Here is an 18,686-nt window from a genome sequence, read left to right as displayed (position 1 = left end):
TGAGGGCTGGTGGTGGTAACCCTAGCCTGCCAACATGGCATCTGTACAGACGGTGATTCATGGAGGCTAAATCTAATAAGAGAATAACCACTGTAAGCCAGATGATGTTCTTTCATATTCAGAGATGAGGCTTCATGTATCCTGAACTGGGATAGCTCGATTCAGTGGGCAAATCTTCTGTTGCAACTGTGACAAGAGAATCATCTGCAATGGTCTCAAAAGAGGTTACCCAAGATGATGGAATATGGGGCTGTGATTCTTTGAGATAATAGTAGACACTGTCAAAAAGATACTGAAGGCTTGTTCCTGAGGAAGACAGATCCTGTTCACATGCATTTTGAACTGCATACCAAAGTTGGTATAATGCTGGTACAGGTTGATACTAGATTGTCCTTGTTGACAATGAATACAAACACAGAAGAACCTGGTGATATGAGTGCCTCCTGTGATCTTTGTGACAAAGCTGGCGTTGTTGGCAAAGAAGGGCAGTGAACATGAGACACCTGTGAAACTGACTTGCAAGCATGACCAGCAGGGTTATCAATGGATGAGGATAGTCTGTGTTCAGATTACTGAAATACAGCCATCAGTACCAAGTCAAGCATGGATCCGACTGCAACGACATTTCAGAACAGTTGTTTTATGCCAAGATAAAAACTGCTGTGTATTTGACATTACCAGGTCTGCAACATCTCAGCTGATCACTGGGACCTCAGCCGAGAAATAAGCCTTGTTAAAATTTAATGGGAAGTCATCATTGCAAGAAGAAAGGTCTGTTGACATTTGGGTGTGAAAGCTGCCACTCTACATAATGACATAAATTAGCAATTCAGCAAGACTGTGGCAGTTGTTTGAATGTTGGTTGGACTTTATTAGCCAATATATTGATGGATTCATCAAACACAGAAGAACATAGTTATAGAAATGCTTCCTGTGATGTTTGTGTCAAAGCTGGCAAAATGAACTGAGAATTAGACTGGCATCATGATGGAAGTGAGACTCATACTAAAGCTGTCTAGTGTCAGTCTACAAAACTGTCAGACTGAGTAAGGAAGATGTTACTTGTAAGCACACAGCCTGAAATACAGAAGAAAGGGGTAACATGGATGGTCTCCTGTAATATCTGTGATGAAACTGGTGAAGCCAGCTGAGAGGGATGATGAACAAGATGGGGTTCAACTAAGGTGTGAGAGTTATTTCCATTAGTTCACTGAGTGAGGGAATGATACTGAGCATCTGAGACTGAAGCAGTGCTGTAGATGGTGCTGGGTTGTGATACAGCTGGGACTGGTACTGGATCTGCTCAGTGTCAGTATGCGATACAGCTGGGACTGGTACTGGAGCTGCCCAGTGTTAGTATGTGATACAGCTGGGACTGGTACTGGAGCTGCCCAGTGTCAGTATGCGATACAGCTGGGACTGGTACTGGAGCTGCTTAGTGTCAGTATGTGATACAGCTGGGACTGGTAATGGAGCTGTCCAGTGTCAGTATGTGATGCAGCTGGGACTGGTACTGGAGCTACCCAGTTTCAATATGTGACACTGCTGGAAAGCCACTACTGGATAAAGGCCATTTATTCTTTGATGCTGGTGCTGAAAATAAAAGAAGTCAAAGTCAGAACTGATGCTGAATGCTAGTAATGGCCTGTTGCTGGGAAGACCAGATCTGGTAATGGAGGTGATGATGGGGTTGCTTAATTTTCTTATGGACTGGTAAGCTTTCAAGGTCTTAGCTAACAGAAAGCTGTTAACTGAGGTGGTGTCAGTACTGATACTGATTAAGTCTGCATCTTTGCTGGTGCATTTCCTTGCTTACTTCCTTGCCCTATTAATTTGTTTGGCCAAGACACTTGCCCATACATATTCTGACCATGTGCATAGTTCACAAGTATGACCTATACTGCATCCCATACATATGAGACAGGTAACCTGGTCATCACTTGTCAGTTAAAATGCTTGCACACCATGTACTTTGTCCTGCCATTTGTGCAGGTACATGTAATTACAGATAGCTAATCAACAGCATATACAGGTGAAACCAGTTAGGCATCACATGAACCTACTGTAAAGAGAACACTAATGACAAACACAAATGACCAAAATAATTATACGAACAACCTTACTGCATGTGACAGCTGACAACACTTGAAAGAATTCCAGGTCAAGTACAGAAATGACCTGAAGTACTACAGACCTTCGGACAGGCAAAAAAATTGGCTCTTAAATGTATACTGTAACATGAACTCAGACAATTGAAGTGTTAATTCTTTTTATGGCAAAATAAAGCAAGAAACTAAAAAACAATACAGCTGGAGTCCATTGTTATCACCTGATGCCACAAAATGTGTGCACTTCCATATCTGCCATTTTGATTCCCTAGCCAAGCAAACCGGCACCTAACAGCATTGTTCTTCCCACATAATTATCACAGCACATTTCATTTTGTGCATAATGATATCCTAATACATCACATTCTGTTGGGCTTGTCAACCGAATGAGACTGAATGTGTGACTTTTCCCCTTTCTTTCTTCAAATACAACAATGAAATTTCAACCATCTTTGTTATTCTTTCATTATCAAATAGATCCATCAATAGACTGATGAGCTGAAATCAATCACTTGGTTATCGTTCAAGTTAAAAAGCCAATCTTTAATATATAATTTCAAATTTGAAAAAGTATTTTAAGAATACTTGGTTTTGACATTCGACACTGACATTCAACACAAAGTCATGTTCTATTAGGCACATTTCATTTTAATACACTGAAGATGAAATGTCTTTGAAAAGTTCTTGCTTTTATTCAATATCATCCTCTGCCATCATCTCTACCACAAATACAATATTCAACCATACTAACTAAAACTAGTTTGTCAGCTGTCTTTGGCACAAACACTTGTCTTTGCAAAAAGTTTTAGTTTATAAATGTTCTGGTATAATACACATGGTATGATGTTGTTGTTGTGGGGTTTAACGCCATTTTTCAGCACACGATAGGCTATACATGGCGGCCAGTATTAATGGTGGAGGAAGAACCCCACATGGTATGAAATTTTAATTTCATAACTGATATTGTATCCCGAAGATCACTGTCACGAAATAGACTTCCAAGATGAAAATCTCTGGGATTTCATACAAAATATTTTTTTTTTTAAAATTGCAACATTGTCTGTTTGTCAAAAATAACTACATTTATATTTGATAGCAATATGTATAATTGTGGTTCAACTTCACGATTCCGTCTTTCAGTATAATGCAGGGAACTTCCAACTTTATTTTGTCATTTGTGTTATAATGGCACTTAATTTCAAGTATAATGTATGTATCATTTTGATAAAGTAAAAAGCCTTATTAACAATTAAATCAGAAAATTAGATTTTTATTCTGAATATTAATGATGACTGATGTTGATAATGGTTTGTTTGGGAATCAAAATGGCAGTGCAAGGTGCTCACACACTGCACTGTGGGTATTTGTGTACACAATTGTGATGTCTATGAAAACAAACCATATGCATCTCCATGTGTTAAGAAACTCCTCAGAATCACTCAAATAGTCAAAAGGCACAACAAATCAGTTTTGTGAGGTCACCAAGAGAAGCATGCTTCCAGCATGGGCAAAATGTTAACTAAAGCATAGATACAATTAGGCACCAATCCCTGTATCCAAAGGAAGATCACTCCTGTCTGACATCCACCTAGGTAAGCAGACAACGTTTTGCACCTTTGTTGTGATGTAGAGGCTGTCTTCTGAAATCCAAGTGTATTAGGACTGCAAGAAACATAACATGTACCATAGTATGTTTTAGTATCTGCTAATATTAGCAACAAAGATTTCAAATTATAATTGCAGGCCTTTAATGTCGTAGAACTGACAGTACCATTTACCATCTGTACTAGCTTAGATGATGAGTACAACTGCAAACTGCACAGACCCTGATCTGCCATCACATAATGTGCCAGCAGATCTGGATCTGTACACTTTGTTAAGAGCAATCATAAGAATAAATAACACAGATCCTGATCTTTAGGGCCATTATGCCTTGGCAGATCTGGATCTTCATTGATTGCAGTTGGACTCTGTTTAAAATCAATTACATATGGTAGATGACAAGACTCGGCATGGGTGAAAAACCCTAAGCAGTTCTAACTTACACTGAACAGATTCATCTCTCCAGCCATAGGTATATAGACCATCACTGCCTTTTGTGTCCAGACCACCAATGTACTGCTGGTTGGGATCACAGTCCTTCAGACGAATTAGCTGACCCAGACTCTGCACAAAACGGGCATATCTTTCACTCCCAAATTGATTGGACAAGATATCTTTCTCATTCTTTGTCTACATAAATAAATAAAAAAATCACACCTTATTTAGTTACATGCAAAAATTAAAGCATAAAAGAAGTTGTTTCTTCAAAAAAGATCATATAGAGATAATAAGAAATAACAGGGATTCCACTTAACTGAAAACATGTGTTGAATGTAGGCTTGTTTAGAGCCATGTTAAGAAAGAAACAAATAAATCCTGGTAAAATTGTATGTCTAGTCATGTCAGTACTGATGGCCTCTAACTGTATGTTTAGTCGTGTCAGTACTGATGGCCTCTAATTGCATGTCTAGTCATGTCAGTACTGATGGCCTCTAACTGTTTGTCTAGTCATGTCACTACTGATGGCCTCTAACTGTCTGTCTAGTCATGTCAGTAATGATGGCCTCTAATTGTATGTCTAGTCATGCCAGTCTGATGGCCTCTAAATGTATGTCTAGTCATGTAAGTACTGATGGCCTCTCTGTATGTCTAGTCATGTCAGTACTGATGGCCTCTAATTGCATGTCTAGTCATGTCAGTACTGATGGCCTCTAACTGTTTGTCTAGTCATGTCACTACTGATGGCCTCTAACTGTCTGTCTAGTCATGTCAGTAATGATGGCCTCTAACTGTATGTCTAGTCATGCCAGTACTGATGGCCTCTAAATGTTTGTCTAGTCATGTCAGTACTGATGGCTTCTCTGTATGTCTAGTCATGTCAGTACTGATGGTCTCTAACTGTACGTCTAGTCATGTCAGTACTGATGGCCTCTAACTGTATGTCTAGTCAAGTCAGTACTGATGGCCTCTAACTTTATAATCTAGATCAACTCTAAGTATCCACATTGTGTTTAAACTTAATCTGCAATGGGGTTTTCTTTTAAAATTATTTTATATGGTGCTTGATTATCTAATATGTATTTGATTTTGTTTAGTGCTTAACAGCACACCAAAACAATTATTTTATATGGTGCTTGATTATCTAATATGTGTTTGTTTTGGTTTAGTGCTTTATAGCACACCAAAATAAGTAGTTTATATTGTGCTGAGGCAATTGCAGTATATGCCTTACACCACTGCAATAAACTGGGGCTGACCCGACAGTAGGACTCTAACCTGCATCCTTCCAGTCATGAGTCTGTCGTGCACACCAATGTGTCATTGCAGCTCCTGTCTTCATTAGTCACCTTATCTGGCATATAGGACAGCATACTGGGACAACGGGGATGCAAGACTGTTATTGTGTACTGCTTTCAGTGTTATTGTACGCTGTATAAGTGTTACTGCACACTGGTTTTAGTCTTCAAACACTTGCAAGAACATGAAAGAAAGAATCTGAACCTGCATGCAGTGCCTATGGGTAACATATCTTTTTTTCTATTAGATCCAATGGTCGAACTTTGCAAATCATGATAATTTCTATATTCAACCATGCCAAAATAATCAGTTAAACAGTTGATGAATATGCTTGATTTTGAATAATTAAAAGAATGAAATAAAATGGATTACTTGTCCAGGGCCAACATAAATAACTCCAATCTTGTGTGTTTCATACGGGTAAATATGGTCCAGCATCTTGATGCTTCTCTCAGTCATCTGTAACGGAAGACACAACTTAGGCAGCAAACAAATTCAGCAATGAAAACTGTGTCAAAAGTACCATATATACTCACTCATAAGACAAGTCCAAATGCAAACTGCACAGACCCAGATCTGTCAGTAGATTATGTGTAGGCAGATATGGGCCTATGCAGTTTCTTAGAAGTAATCAGTAGAACAAACATCACAGATCCTAATTAGCAGGCACATTATGCTATGGCAGATCATGATCATTGTTCTTTGCAGTTTGACTAGGCTTGTGAGTTTATACACTAGCTGTGTAACACAAAAAAAAATTTTACACAATGTGTCAAAAATAGCTGTGTTATGCAACATCAAATATACTGAATAATACTGACACTTTCACATGAATTTTTTCTATTACTTTTAACTATGTTAAATTTTTAAGCTAATAACAACAACTGATAAGACAACTATCTGCCAAGTCTTCTACAGATATACAACTTTTATGTATGTATATATATATGTATGTATGTATGTATGTATGTACGTACATACGTATGTATGTATTTATGCATGCATGCATGTATGTACTGTATACACTCACATATAGCCAAATAATTTAGGAAAAAATAAAGACCTGGAAGAAGGGTGCTTGGCTTATCCATGGGCTATGGTCTAAACTTGAACATTTTTAAGATTTTTTGTTGATTACCATAATGGCCGAAAATCTTGGGACACGAAAATATATAAACTACTATGATTGCTTTTGCTATTATTTTACATGTGCATATTTTCTGATTTCTCCAACACAAGATTAAATAAATTTAAATAAAGATTTTATAATTCATGGTCCAGTTTGAATTTACCAGGCTATACTATAATGTACAGTACTTACAGAGTGCAAATCGTCCTAAGCATCATTTTCATCCTTGTTTATTCCCAAACATGTTACATGAGGTGGCACCATTATGTAAATGGCCTAATTGCGAGTGTGGAATCAAACCCTACTGTTGCTTGTTGTTGTCATACTGGGATCACATTTTAATGAGTTGGGTATTTACAATTTCAAGGCAAAATAAAAATGTAATTACTGGTGCAGTGTTATAAAAAGTCAAATGGAATAATGCACAATCAAATAATAATTGAGTCAAAAGGTAGTGTTACAGCAACCTGCAAATGATCAATTCTTGTCAATGTCTGATCAAGTTATACACAAATCTAAATTAGGTAGAAACAATAAGAAAACAGAAAATTAAATAAATTTCATGACTTTTCAAAGAAGTTTATACAATTTCTATGTAGTAATCATACATGCCAATGCCAAGAGAGGTATATGTAATTTTTGCTAATATAAGTTTGTCTAAATAAATGCATTTAGAACTTGTGCATCTTGTGATGTTGTTTCAGACTTGTGTGTCAGCTTATACACTTGTCATACTTTTTAGTAATTATACCTATTCAGTTTGGGGGGGTGGGGTGGTTGGCTTATATGTGAATGGGTTTATATGCAAGTATATACGATATGCATGTGTCTGCATATATTTCAAACCCAAAATCATCATGGACTAATTTCAGCACAACCCATAATGATGTATCAAACTAGATTTTCAACATCTGTTAAATTTAATGAAGTGAAAGAGAAAGAGGATTCTGCCTTTTTCTTTACCTCATTGTGTGGCAGAAGAATAGGTGTCTCATTTCCTGTCTGTAGAATTCCACTGTGATAAAGCTGAAGAAAGACAAAACTTGGGTTTAAACCAAGTTTTGTGGGTTCCTTAATGCTGCTATCAACATTTCCTTTATCATGTAATGTTCCACGATGCTGTGTGTCCAAGGCGCTGACCACAGATACAGTGTGGCCTCGAAGCTTTCGTACATTGGGGAGCTCTGATACCTCATCGGGATTTGATGATGCTTCTGAACTAGCTGGAGAGGGGCTCAGTTGTTTGGAAAGCATACTATGAAACTCTGATGGTGGTGCATCCACCACTGCAGGTGTTACAGTGGGCCTAGTAATATCAATGCGGGCTGACTGTGAAGTCACCTTCCTCTCTGAAACACTGCCACTGTCTGTGTTAGTGTGACTAGATAATGATGAAAATATCTGATCCAAAGGTTGAACACCTGTTTCATGTATCTCGTTAACTGGCAGTATCAGTTTCTTTCTTTCATCTGACTGTCTTTGAACATTTTTGGTCTGTGTGTCCAAATCTATTTTCTCATTTGTTTTAAGTCCTTTAACAGCGCAATCAGTGTCATACACCTGCTTCAGACTTTGCTGTACTTCATTATGTCCTTTAATCAAAGATGGCAAGGATTCAACAGCTTTTGGACCCTCTGTCATCTTCTGCTTTTCTGCAACAAAATCTGAACACAAAAAACTACTTTCATTTGTGGTATCTCTTTGAAGAGAGTCTGGTTCTTTATGTTCTATGCTCATTTTGACCTCTGGTTTCTCCACTTTACTGGCTGTGAGCCCGATGCCAAACTGTATGAATGGCTCCGACACACTATCTCTAGGAGAGATGGTGTCAGAACTGCCACTAATGAGAGATGGGGATGAGTTACTTCGACGCAAGGATCCTGGGGATATGCCTAAATCATCTTTGGATGAAATGGACAGAGCCTGGGATGCCTGAAAAAGAGAAAATTGGAACTCTAATTGATTTTTTAGTGTATTTTGAGAAATTGAGGCAACATGGCCTACTGTTTGGCATTGTTGTATTCATGATTAAACGGTTCTAGGTTTGATTCTAACACGATCATCACTAAAAATAGCTTTTTAAAATCAATTTAATTTGTTCCCTGATTCCATTATTAAGCAGGAGTAATATGGGTAATCTAGAACAGATGTTCATTTCAAATCTGAAACACTATGATTCATGACAGTACCTGTTTCCCCTCATCAAAATACATTGACACTGGAAAATCATTTCCATGCCTGCCTTCATCTCCATTCTGTGAATCTGGAAAACAAAAATTTAAAATTAGCATTACATAATTCTCAGTTTACAGAAAGTTGCTAATGAAGTATTTATCTTTATGAAAAATGTACATTGTTATATATTTAAGGGCACAAGCAATCCAAAATCTCTTAAAAATGTATAGACTGGTGCAAATGTTTTGTGTTTTACTTACCCTATTTTCTACACGTACAGTTGGTAAAAAAATAAGTTTTTTTTCTTTCAAAAGCATAGCATATATTTCAGTATGTATCTGAAAACAAACAAACAATTATTTTTCTATTTGAAAGCATAAAAAAATATTTCAGTCTGTATCTGAAACCAAACAAATGAAACACATAAATAACCAAATCCACACACACATCATTTAGGTCATCCCTTAATGCATCAAACCCACACATACACTGCTAGTTTATCCCTTAATTCACCAAACATAAACATACACTATCTGGTTATCCTTCATTCACCAAACCTACACATACACTGTTAGTTTATTACTTAATTCACCAAACATAAACATACACTATTTGGTTATCCTTCATTCACCAAACCCACATATACACTATTAGTTTATCGCTTAATTCACAGTGTGATTACACTTTACTTGTACATACTTGAATGAAATCTGACATTATCTGCCTATTTTCATCTGACTTTTTTTAGTTTAGAAGAAAATATCAGCATAATGAAAATCATCACTTCACACATGAAGCAAAAGTGTCCGCCATGTTTAAATCTACCATTATCTACTATCCATCAAGATCGGTAACTTCTCACCAGTCATAGAATTAATTAATAAATAAAAACAACATGAACACAGATATTTTCCAGATAGTTAAGGCAGTAAGGTGTCTTAGTAGCTAGTGGGACAGATAGTTAAGGCAGTAATGTGTCTTAGTAACTAGTGGGACAGATAGTTAAGGAAGTATTTTGTCTTAGTAGCTAGTGGGACAGTAGAAGGCTGGTCCTAAACATTGACCAAATGAACAGATCCTAGTTTGTGTCTTCCATTACCAAAATTAATATAAACTAACTGCAAACTAAAATAAAATTCCAATAGACCTCTCCCTAAATAACTCATGCACAATGGGTTCCAAAAACATCACCCACAACATTAGTAAAAGCACAAGTTACAGAGTTACCTCTAAAAAATCAAGAAAATGGATGAACCTACACAGTAAGAAGAGAGAAAAAGTGGTGGAGTTTAATTATAAATGTTATTTTATAAATGTGTTGGGAATAATTGTTAATAAATTGCTTTTCTCTGAAAGAATCGTTCACTTTTCAGCACAAATGACCTTTATTTCAAGATAACCAATCTCTACTAAATGCATTTCTCAAAAGTTTTAATATAAAACACAGGCGCACTAGATTCTTCATTTCTTCAAATGAGATGGGCATTTATTGTGAGGAATACCAGTGCTGAAACTCAATATTCTGTGGGGAAGTTTTAGAAGGGATTTTAGTGGTGTTATTTTCTAAAACATTTTGTTGGCCCACTCAAAGATTTCTTTCTGGTTAATTAGGTAAAAACTATTTTGCAGAAGCCAGACAGGCAGCTTGCTTAGACTACAGTAGGGGCCTAATCCAGTTTTAGAGGTGCCCTGGCATCTGACTATCCCATTTTTTGAGCTCTAGGCACTGGTTTTACAATCAAATAACATGATGGCATATTATAATGAATACAGTCACAGACCTGCCAACCATGCAGAGTCCGTCTCAGTAAGACGGTTGATTTTTTTCCACAAGATTGACCAGTTTTTAGTAAGATGTAACAAAATATCAATAACTGCTATTGTAATGCTGGAAAACATAACTGAAAGTTCGATGAAGCAACGATAAACATTATGTTCAACTGCAAAGTTTATAAAGTACACATGCATGCGTAAACTTCATTTACCACTAGTACAGTTGCACAAACTTCAGTTCCAAACCCTATGCAACTCAATGGCTTGTTGCTATCTCTCAACTTGATGTAATGGCGCTTGTACTTTTTACCTTTGTGAAATGTCACATGCAGTGATATCAGTTTCTAAAAATAGCCATTTGGACATCGTGATCTGGCGTAATGGCGTTCAGTGTTCTTTTCCATGTTGTTGTTCATATTATTGTTCTTACTGAAAACCATGTACCAGGCATTAAATTTGTTAATCTAAACATGGATGTGCATTCCAGCATTTAGTTACAGCGGGGCTTACTGTATAAAACATGTAATCAATTTTAATGAATCTTTCTAGAACACTATAATAAACAAAATGCTTGCATTTCATCACCAACAGATATATCCTGAATATTTTGAGATGAAAATTTTAAGGGTACTGCCAGCTCCCCTCCTCCATTAAATAATGTTGATGAAGTATTCTTATATGTGATTCATGCTTTAAACAGATGGGGTACATGTAGGAAAGTGGATATTTCTTATATTTCGTTTAGCACATAAAATCACACTCTGCTTAGTTGATGTGATATTATGCATGTATAATCTAACCATAACTCTAATGAACATAATGCATTCTTACAGACATTGAAATAAACACCTAAATTTTCTCCTCTCTTAACTTTGCTTTGCTACCAATTAACACATCAGGATCAGAATAGGTTAATAATATCACTAATGCATAATACCAAAAAACAAAAACACCCCCCCCACCAAAAATTAAAATTTATGGAATATGTATGCAAATAATTCTGATGTGTTAATCAGTAACAAAGTTAAGAAAAGAGAGGAGAAAATTTAAGTGTTTATTTCAATGTCTGTTTTACAAACAAATTGTAATTCTGAATGACAGTTTAAAATATATAAGAATGCATTATGTTCATTAGATTTATGGTGTTGAAAAGAGCAGCACTGGTTGATTATATTTATACTATGTGGGCAATATATTTCCTGAATTAAAAGAAATATAATTACATTTTGCCATGAAGTATAGTTTTATGCATGTATTGATGGAAACAGCAAATCAAAAACTGCTGTCCCTAATGACGACAGTTACCCTTAAAATGATATACATTTTACACACAAAAACTGAAAAGGAAACAAAGTAGATATAAATGAATATTATTGGTTTCAGCACATTCATTTGGGACACACACACAAACACACACACATTCTTGTAAAACCTATAACACAGGGACATATGAATTTTACCATAAAAAACGGGACATTTTTATTTTAACAAATTACGAGTGATAAAGATCTATTTTAATATTCATTTGATACATACATGTCATTTCTAATTGATTTGTGGTTGATTTCCAAGAAACACTGTATGAGAATCTTTACCATCAAAACGGGGACGCACACATATACACAGTGTTAGAAATTATATAATCGAATAGGGGACATTCAATAAATATGTATTTTGATTCTAAACAGAAATCAATTCAATCTAAATACTGCAGTAATCCCACTTGATACACATAGTTCCCATCCATATTAATAGACCAAATTAAAATTATCATGTTGAATCTTTATATAATGGTTGTTGGATATACAAGTAAAAATGGTGTCCAGGAGTTTGAAAAAGTTGAATTGTCAGAATTGTGTGACAATACAAAGATTGTGTCCCTTTTTCTAAAATGAAATAATCAAAGATCTGCATGCCAATCTTCAGTGAAAATAATTTTAGTGGCAAGACTATGGTTTAGAATTTAAAATGTCCCACACAATAACACATTTATAACTTTGGTGTACAAAAATTGGCCACTTTAATGCAATCCCCTTCATTAACAAGCCAATGCATGATAAGATCTCTTCAATATGAAACACACCAAAAGTTTATTTTGTATGATGGCATGGTTTAATTTTAGTGAGCTCAGGTTAGAGCTGTATAAGGGGGGCCCCAAGTGGCCGAGTGGTGTAAAGCGCTCACCGTTCCGGATCACTGCCATCTCACCTCTGTCTGCGTGGGTTCAAGTCCAAGGCTCGTCTCGCGTGGGTAAGTGGGAAAGCCTGCCAGTAGCTTCTCGTGGGTCGGTGGTTCTTCCCTGGGTTTTCCAGGGTTCTTCCTCCACCAGTTATAATGGCCACCATGTATAGCCTATCTTGTGCTGAAAAATGGCGTTAAACCCTAGAACAACAACAACAAGAGCTGTATAAGTGTCCCTGGAGCAAAACAGTCACTATTAAAATTTAATTGTGTGGATTGTGTGACGCCATGTGTAGTATTCATGATAGAGACTGGTCGGAGAAACAATGCACTTGTGAGGTAGGCAGGCAATTGTGAAGTAGTGATGTGAATGTGTTGCTGTTGTTGTTGTTGTGGGGTTTAACATCATTTTTCAGCACACAATAGGCTACACATGGCGGCCAGTATTAATGGTGGAGGAAAACCCCAGAAAAACCCCGGGAACAATCACCAACCCACGAGAAGCTACTTGCAAGCTTTCTCACATACCCAAATTGGCCAAATCCTAGACTCTAAGCCTCGCAGACAGAGGTGAGATGGCAGTGATCCGCAATGGACAGTGCTTTAGACCACTTGGCCACATGTGAATGTGTAGTTGTGTTATTGGTGGTCATGCATTAATTTGAGGAAAATTATTATAGTTTGTTTCATTCGTTCACTAAAAAGACCTCTTGTAAGTAACATTATTAATGTTCTGTCTTTCGCTTAGTGAAGTCAGTTGTAAATTTAATGTTGCTGTTATCATCGGGCCTTTAGAAATGGAAAAACAAGGGACTTATGGCCAGAAAGAAATGAAGAAGAAAGAATGACAGATAGAAGTAACAAAGCCAAGAGAGAGAGAGAGAGAGAGAGAGAGAGAGAGAGAGAGAGAGAGAGAGAGAGAATATAAAAAGGTACTGACTAAATTAGAACAGAATGTGAAATATTTGATAATTTACCTCTGAGTCAAATAAAATGTATCTCATTGTTTTCTTTCACATTATTGATACTTCAGTCAGAATGCACATTTATGATATATCGAAAAACACTAAATTTGAGTTGAAAAATTTGTATTTTCAGCATCGTGACTGGTGCCATGTACAAGCACTTACAAAAGTTATTTTTATTTCTTATTGTCTCAATCTTAACTTGTTGTATTTACCTCTAATGCAGTTAACTGGAGGAAAGAAATAGTATTATGTTTTGGTTACCACGTTGGCTGTTCGTTATTATTCTTCTAACCTCATTTGAATGAACTAAAATCAATGTTGATATTTTCCAGTGTATTTCTTATCCAAATGTGCATGGCTCAGAGTTAAATAGGAGATAAAATATACAAGCCCAGATGAATTGCTAGAATCTCTTGTCCATTGTAAAAACCGTGCATAATATCTGCATGAAACCTTTTATTCAGTTTTCTTGGTTCCCGATCTAATTTGGCAAAATGTGTTATGAATGTTAGACTACCCATTAATAAACATGTATATTGATATTGCTCTCTGTGTTAAAACAGAAAATATATCATATATATTTGTCTATATTTATATAAATGATTTAAATCCTGTTAGCTCTTCTTGATGTCATCTTTGGTCAGTAATTCAGAAGCAAAGTGTGCAATAAAACAGCACAACAGTGCGAATTTCTACTGCGTAAACGGGGATGCAGTTTTCTGACTGATACACATGAGGTTTTGAGTCGAGTGGGACGTGTGTATTGTTGTGTATAGCATGATGTGAATAAATATCAACAAAATGGGAACATGCTCAGATACACTTATTTTAAGGTTTGTATCATTAAATAAGGCCTTGCCATTCCATTTAAGCCAACATTACAAAACAGGTATGTCCCTGTTTCGAGGTGTGTCCCCTGTCTGTTGGTGTGCATGTACACTGAAGTCCCAGTTTCATGCCTTTTACAAATGCGCGCGTGTGCGCGCACACACACACACACACACACACACACACACACTAATGTGCACAGACAAGAGTTTTACTCAATGTAGATTTGAAAACAATACAAATAGATGACAAAGAAATAAAATGTACAACATTTTAACTTTACACACCCATATACGACTTTATATTTGCCTATATGTCATGAATTATTATGTGTTACTAAGTGTCTCTTGGAGCTCTGTCTGAAAACAATATGGTGGCAGCTGGGCACAGTGATGTTATGATCTATTTTTAGCACAAAGAAGTCGATCACCAGATGCCCCCAAAATGTGCAAATCAAAGTGAAGACTGACAGATGACAAGACCATTCCATGTGAAGGATTAGACCTCTTCTAGAAAGAGTGTTGGCCAAGATATTGAGTCTGCCTGGAATGTGTCTGATTTATAGATTGATAATGAGATTGTCACACCAACATAGATACTACGGAAGCAGAACAAACAGGCTGGGTGATTAGGTGCCACCCTTTTTGAGGAGATAGGTAAGCACCATTGAGTTGTCTGACCTAATCAGGATCATTTTTGCCTCAGAGTCGATCTTTTCAGAAGTGAAAGGAGTTGATGACAGCCTTCATTGCTAGGACATCGATGTGTAGAGGCCATTCCCCCGGCTCCCACATGTTGATGGTATTGAAGATGGCAACAGGTGGGCACTGCCACCATGTGCACTAGCCATGGTACCAACTGTTATTTCTGCTTGTGGCTTCTCCAGTGGATTCCCATGGTCTGCTAACCTGGGCTGCATCACTGACGCAGGAATGATCAAATCTCAGGTGTGATCATGACTAATTGATCAAGGTGACTTGCAAAGGGACACCATTGTCCTTGCAATGTCCACATAAAAAAGACGACTGAGTGGGATCAAATCCATTACCGCATTGAATGAGCTGACATGGGGTGGAGAGGGATGTGAAAATATACATGACATGGGGTGGATAGGGATGTGAAAATATACATGACATGGGGTGGAGAGGGATGTGAAAATATACATGACATGGGGTGGAGAGGGATGTGAAAATATACATGACATGGGGTGGATAGAGATGTGAAAATATACATGACATGGGGGTGGATAGGGATGTGAAAATATGCATGATATGGGATGGTTAGGGAAATATCACTTTGGAACTCAATCTAACTGAAGGAAAAGGAAAACACAACTTAAATCAAAAGATGTATTGCATCAAACTGAGTTTCTTATACAGCAATACACAGTTATTACAGTCCTACCCACTTATATCAATATCAATTATGTTGACAAGCCGCCTATTTCTACAAAAAAAGCAAAGTTCTGGTCCCTTGGTCTACTATTACTACCAAAATTGTCATGCTTATGTTGACGTAGAGATAAAAATTAAACATACATGTTGACAGAAGCTCTTGGTCCCAGCTTGAACAAATCCTTTGTTTTCTGATCAGTTATGTTGACAAGCTGCCAGTTCCAACCCATAATTTGTTCAACAATTAGTTTATCTTGCTGCCAGGCTTTAGTCTTTGCCTAATCATTTACGTTAGCAAGTGGCCAGTTCCAACCTGTACTTTATTCAACAATTAGTTGATCTTGCTTTAATGGCGCAGTCAGATAAAAAAAACAGGCTTTTGTTTAATCCTATAAAGTTGTCCTCTCGCAGTGACTTTAAAAAAGCAATGAAATCTGATCGATTCTTGCATTTTCCAAAGTGATCGGTGATTAAAACAAGTTTATTGTGCTGTGAAAGTTTCCTTTTTAACTTTATTTATATTTTTATGGCTATCAAAGGCAGTGTAAAACTCAGATTAAATTTACAGTCTCTGGAAACTAAATATCGGGCTGTTAAGGAAGTTGAGGGTTGAGCATCTCACAAAGATGTCTATGAAATTTTTTCTCTTGAACATAACACCCCGTCAGGATAGATGAAAGCTGCTGAGTCAATAAAGAAAGACTACGTTGAAGGTAACTGCGCTCCCCAAAGAAAGAAGCAGAAGACTGCTAAATTTGAAGACGTGGAGGATACCACAGCAAAATGGTTCAATGAAACCTGCATTGCACATTCCATCTTATCAATTGATTGCGATACGATGATCTAAAAAGCAAAAGAATTTGCAAAACAACTTAGTGTGGAGAATTTCACTGCAACAATTGGTTGGTTCAGTCGAATTAAAGTTCATCATAACATCGGATACAAAAGGATTTGTGGAGAAGATAACTTGGCAGACAGATCACAGCTTGATGGATGGAAAGCCAACTTAAAGATATATTGCAGAATTATAAGTCTGAGGATATATACAATGTGGACGAAACAGCTTTATTCTTTAAGTGTAGTCCAGACAAGACATACTGCATCAAAGGTCAACCATGTGTTGGTGGGAAACAGCCTAAAGACCACATCTCTGTTCTAGTCACATCAAATATGATTGGCAATGATAAAATGCCACTTCTAGTTATTGGCAAGTCTAAGAAGCCGTGCTGTTTTAAAATTGTGCACCATCTTCCTGTGGATTATTATGCGAACAGAAAAGCTTGGATGATGTCGGACATTTTTATGGAGTGGATAAGGAAACTTGACAGAAAAATGAAAGTGCAAGGAAGAAAAATTGCCTTGCTTGTAGATAATTGTTCTGTGCACCCATGTGTGGATGATCTCCAACACGTCCAACTAATTTTTCTTCTGCCCAATACCACGTCACTCATACAGCCGATGGATCAAGGAATCATGCAGAATCTAAAACTACATTATCGAAATCTTCTTGCCCACAAAAAGCTGGCTGTGATTGATCAGCAAGAAGAATTTAAGGAATATTTGCTTGGGCTTCTGTACAACTTGAGGAAAGCTTGGGGATTAGTGAGGCCAGAGACCATACAGAACTGCTTTATGCATGCTTTCTTTCCTGAAAATGAGGAATTTCATGGATTCTCGCCATCAGATATCCCTCATAGTCTTGAAGAAGATGGCTTATATGAAGGTATTGGAATTCCAATGGATGAGTTTGTTCAGATGGCTATTGAAACGGATGACAAGGAACAATGCCAAGCAGCTCTAGCAGATGATGGCATTATTGCTGCTGTAAAAATTGATTACGTTTCAGAAGAAGGCACAGAAGACAACATAATTGATATGGATACTAATGATGTATTGGAAACACTACCTTTGCCACGTGTTTCATGCAGAGAGGCCTTTTCAATGTGCGATGGTTTGACAAGATTTTTTTGTGCATTCAAACTCACTGGTAATATCGAAAGAAGTGCATGGTCACTTGGAAAAGTTGCAGTGTCTTCTCCAGAGAGAACAACTATCAAAGCTCAAACAGAAGAAGCTTGCATGAAGTTCAGAAATGCATGTACTCTCATTTTATCTCCCATGCCCACTTGCTGTGCTAACAACATTTAACTTTAATTAATTTAAATTAAAATTAAATGTTATTGTAATTTTATTCATTGATTATGCTATAGATAATAATCTCAATTACATGTATATGTATTTGTCATTCAGATCTTTTACTGCAACATGTATTTGTATTTTGAGAGAATTCATAACTTGTTATCTCCAGGAAGTATTTTAAATGTATAACACTTGAGCTGACATTGTTACAATATTGTATTGTAAGAATCATTTTCTTTTAATACCTCATTAGCATGTGTCAATGTATACAATATTATGCCTTCATTAATCATATCAGCCTCATATCTCTTGTTTGCCTTTATGTACTCTTCACTAGTGACTTCTGTAATTAAATACATGTACTGTTTAAACCAACTTGTTGACAGATTTTCATTCCCATATGAATAGCCCCATCTCCTTGATAGCCTCAATAAGATGAGAACAGACTAACCAAAATCTAGGACAATTTAAGTACATGTACTTGAAGCATGTCAATTACAATTATGCAACCATGTGCTAATGCCAACATTCAATACCTTAGTGAATGTTTTTTATATCAGGATGTGACCAATGCAATATTTTGTTGTGGATTTTATTACACAAAGGTAACCAAAATGTAATTTGTCAATATACAAGTGTATTTCACACTGGT

The 18,686-nt window shown here is 36.6% G+C and overlaps 1 protein-coding gene across 4 annotated transcripts in view; it reads right to left on the bottom strand.

Moving 5' to 3' along the window:
* LOC149802881 (tuberin-like) overlaps nucleotides 1-18,686 on the bottom strand; it is a 194,860-nt gene that overhangs the window by 36,318 nt on the left and 139,856 nt on the right. For all 4 annotated transcript variants that reach the window (XM_089952331.1, XM_089952334.1, XM_089952333.1 and 1 more), the window contains exons 29-32: nucleotides 8,766-8,839; nucleotides 7,540-8,508; nucleotides 5,820-5,906; nucleotides 4,154-4,340 (exon numbers count right to left, since the gene is read on the bottom strand). In XM_089952331.1, coding sequence (XP_089808457.1) covers nucleotides 4,154-4,340; nucleotides 5,820-5,906; nucleotides 7,540-8,508; nucleotides 8,766-8,839 — 1,317 coding nt within the window. The remainder of the gene's footprint in view (nucleotides 1-4,153; nucleotides 4,341-5,819; nucleotides 5,907-7,539; nucleotides 8,509-8,765; nucleotides 8,840-18,686) is intronic.

The sequence above is a fragment of the Sinohyriopsis cumingii genome, chromosome 3, assembly GCF_028554795.1.
Source record: "Sinohyriopsis cumingii isolate HCF-2022 chromosome 3, ASM2855479v2, whole genome shotgun sequence".
Taxonomy (NCBI): domain Eukaryota; kingdom Metazoa; phylum Mollusca; class Bivalvia; order Unionida; family Unionidae; genus Sinohyriopsis; species Sinohyriopsis cumingii.
Note: the sequence above shows the minus strand (reverse complement) of the source record. Positions and strands in the feature narration are given on the sequence as shown.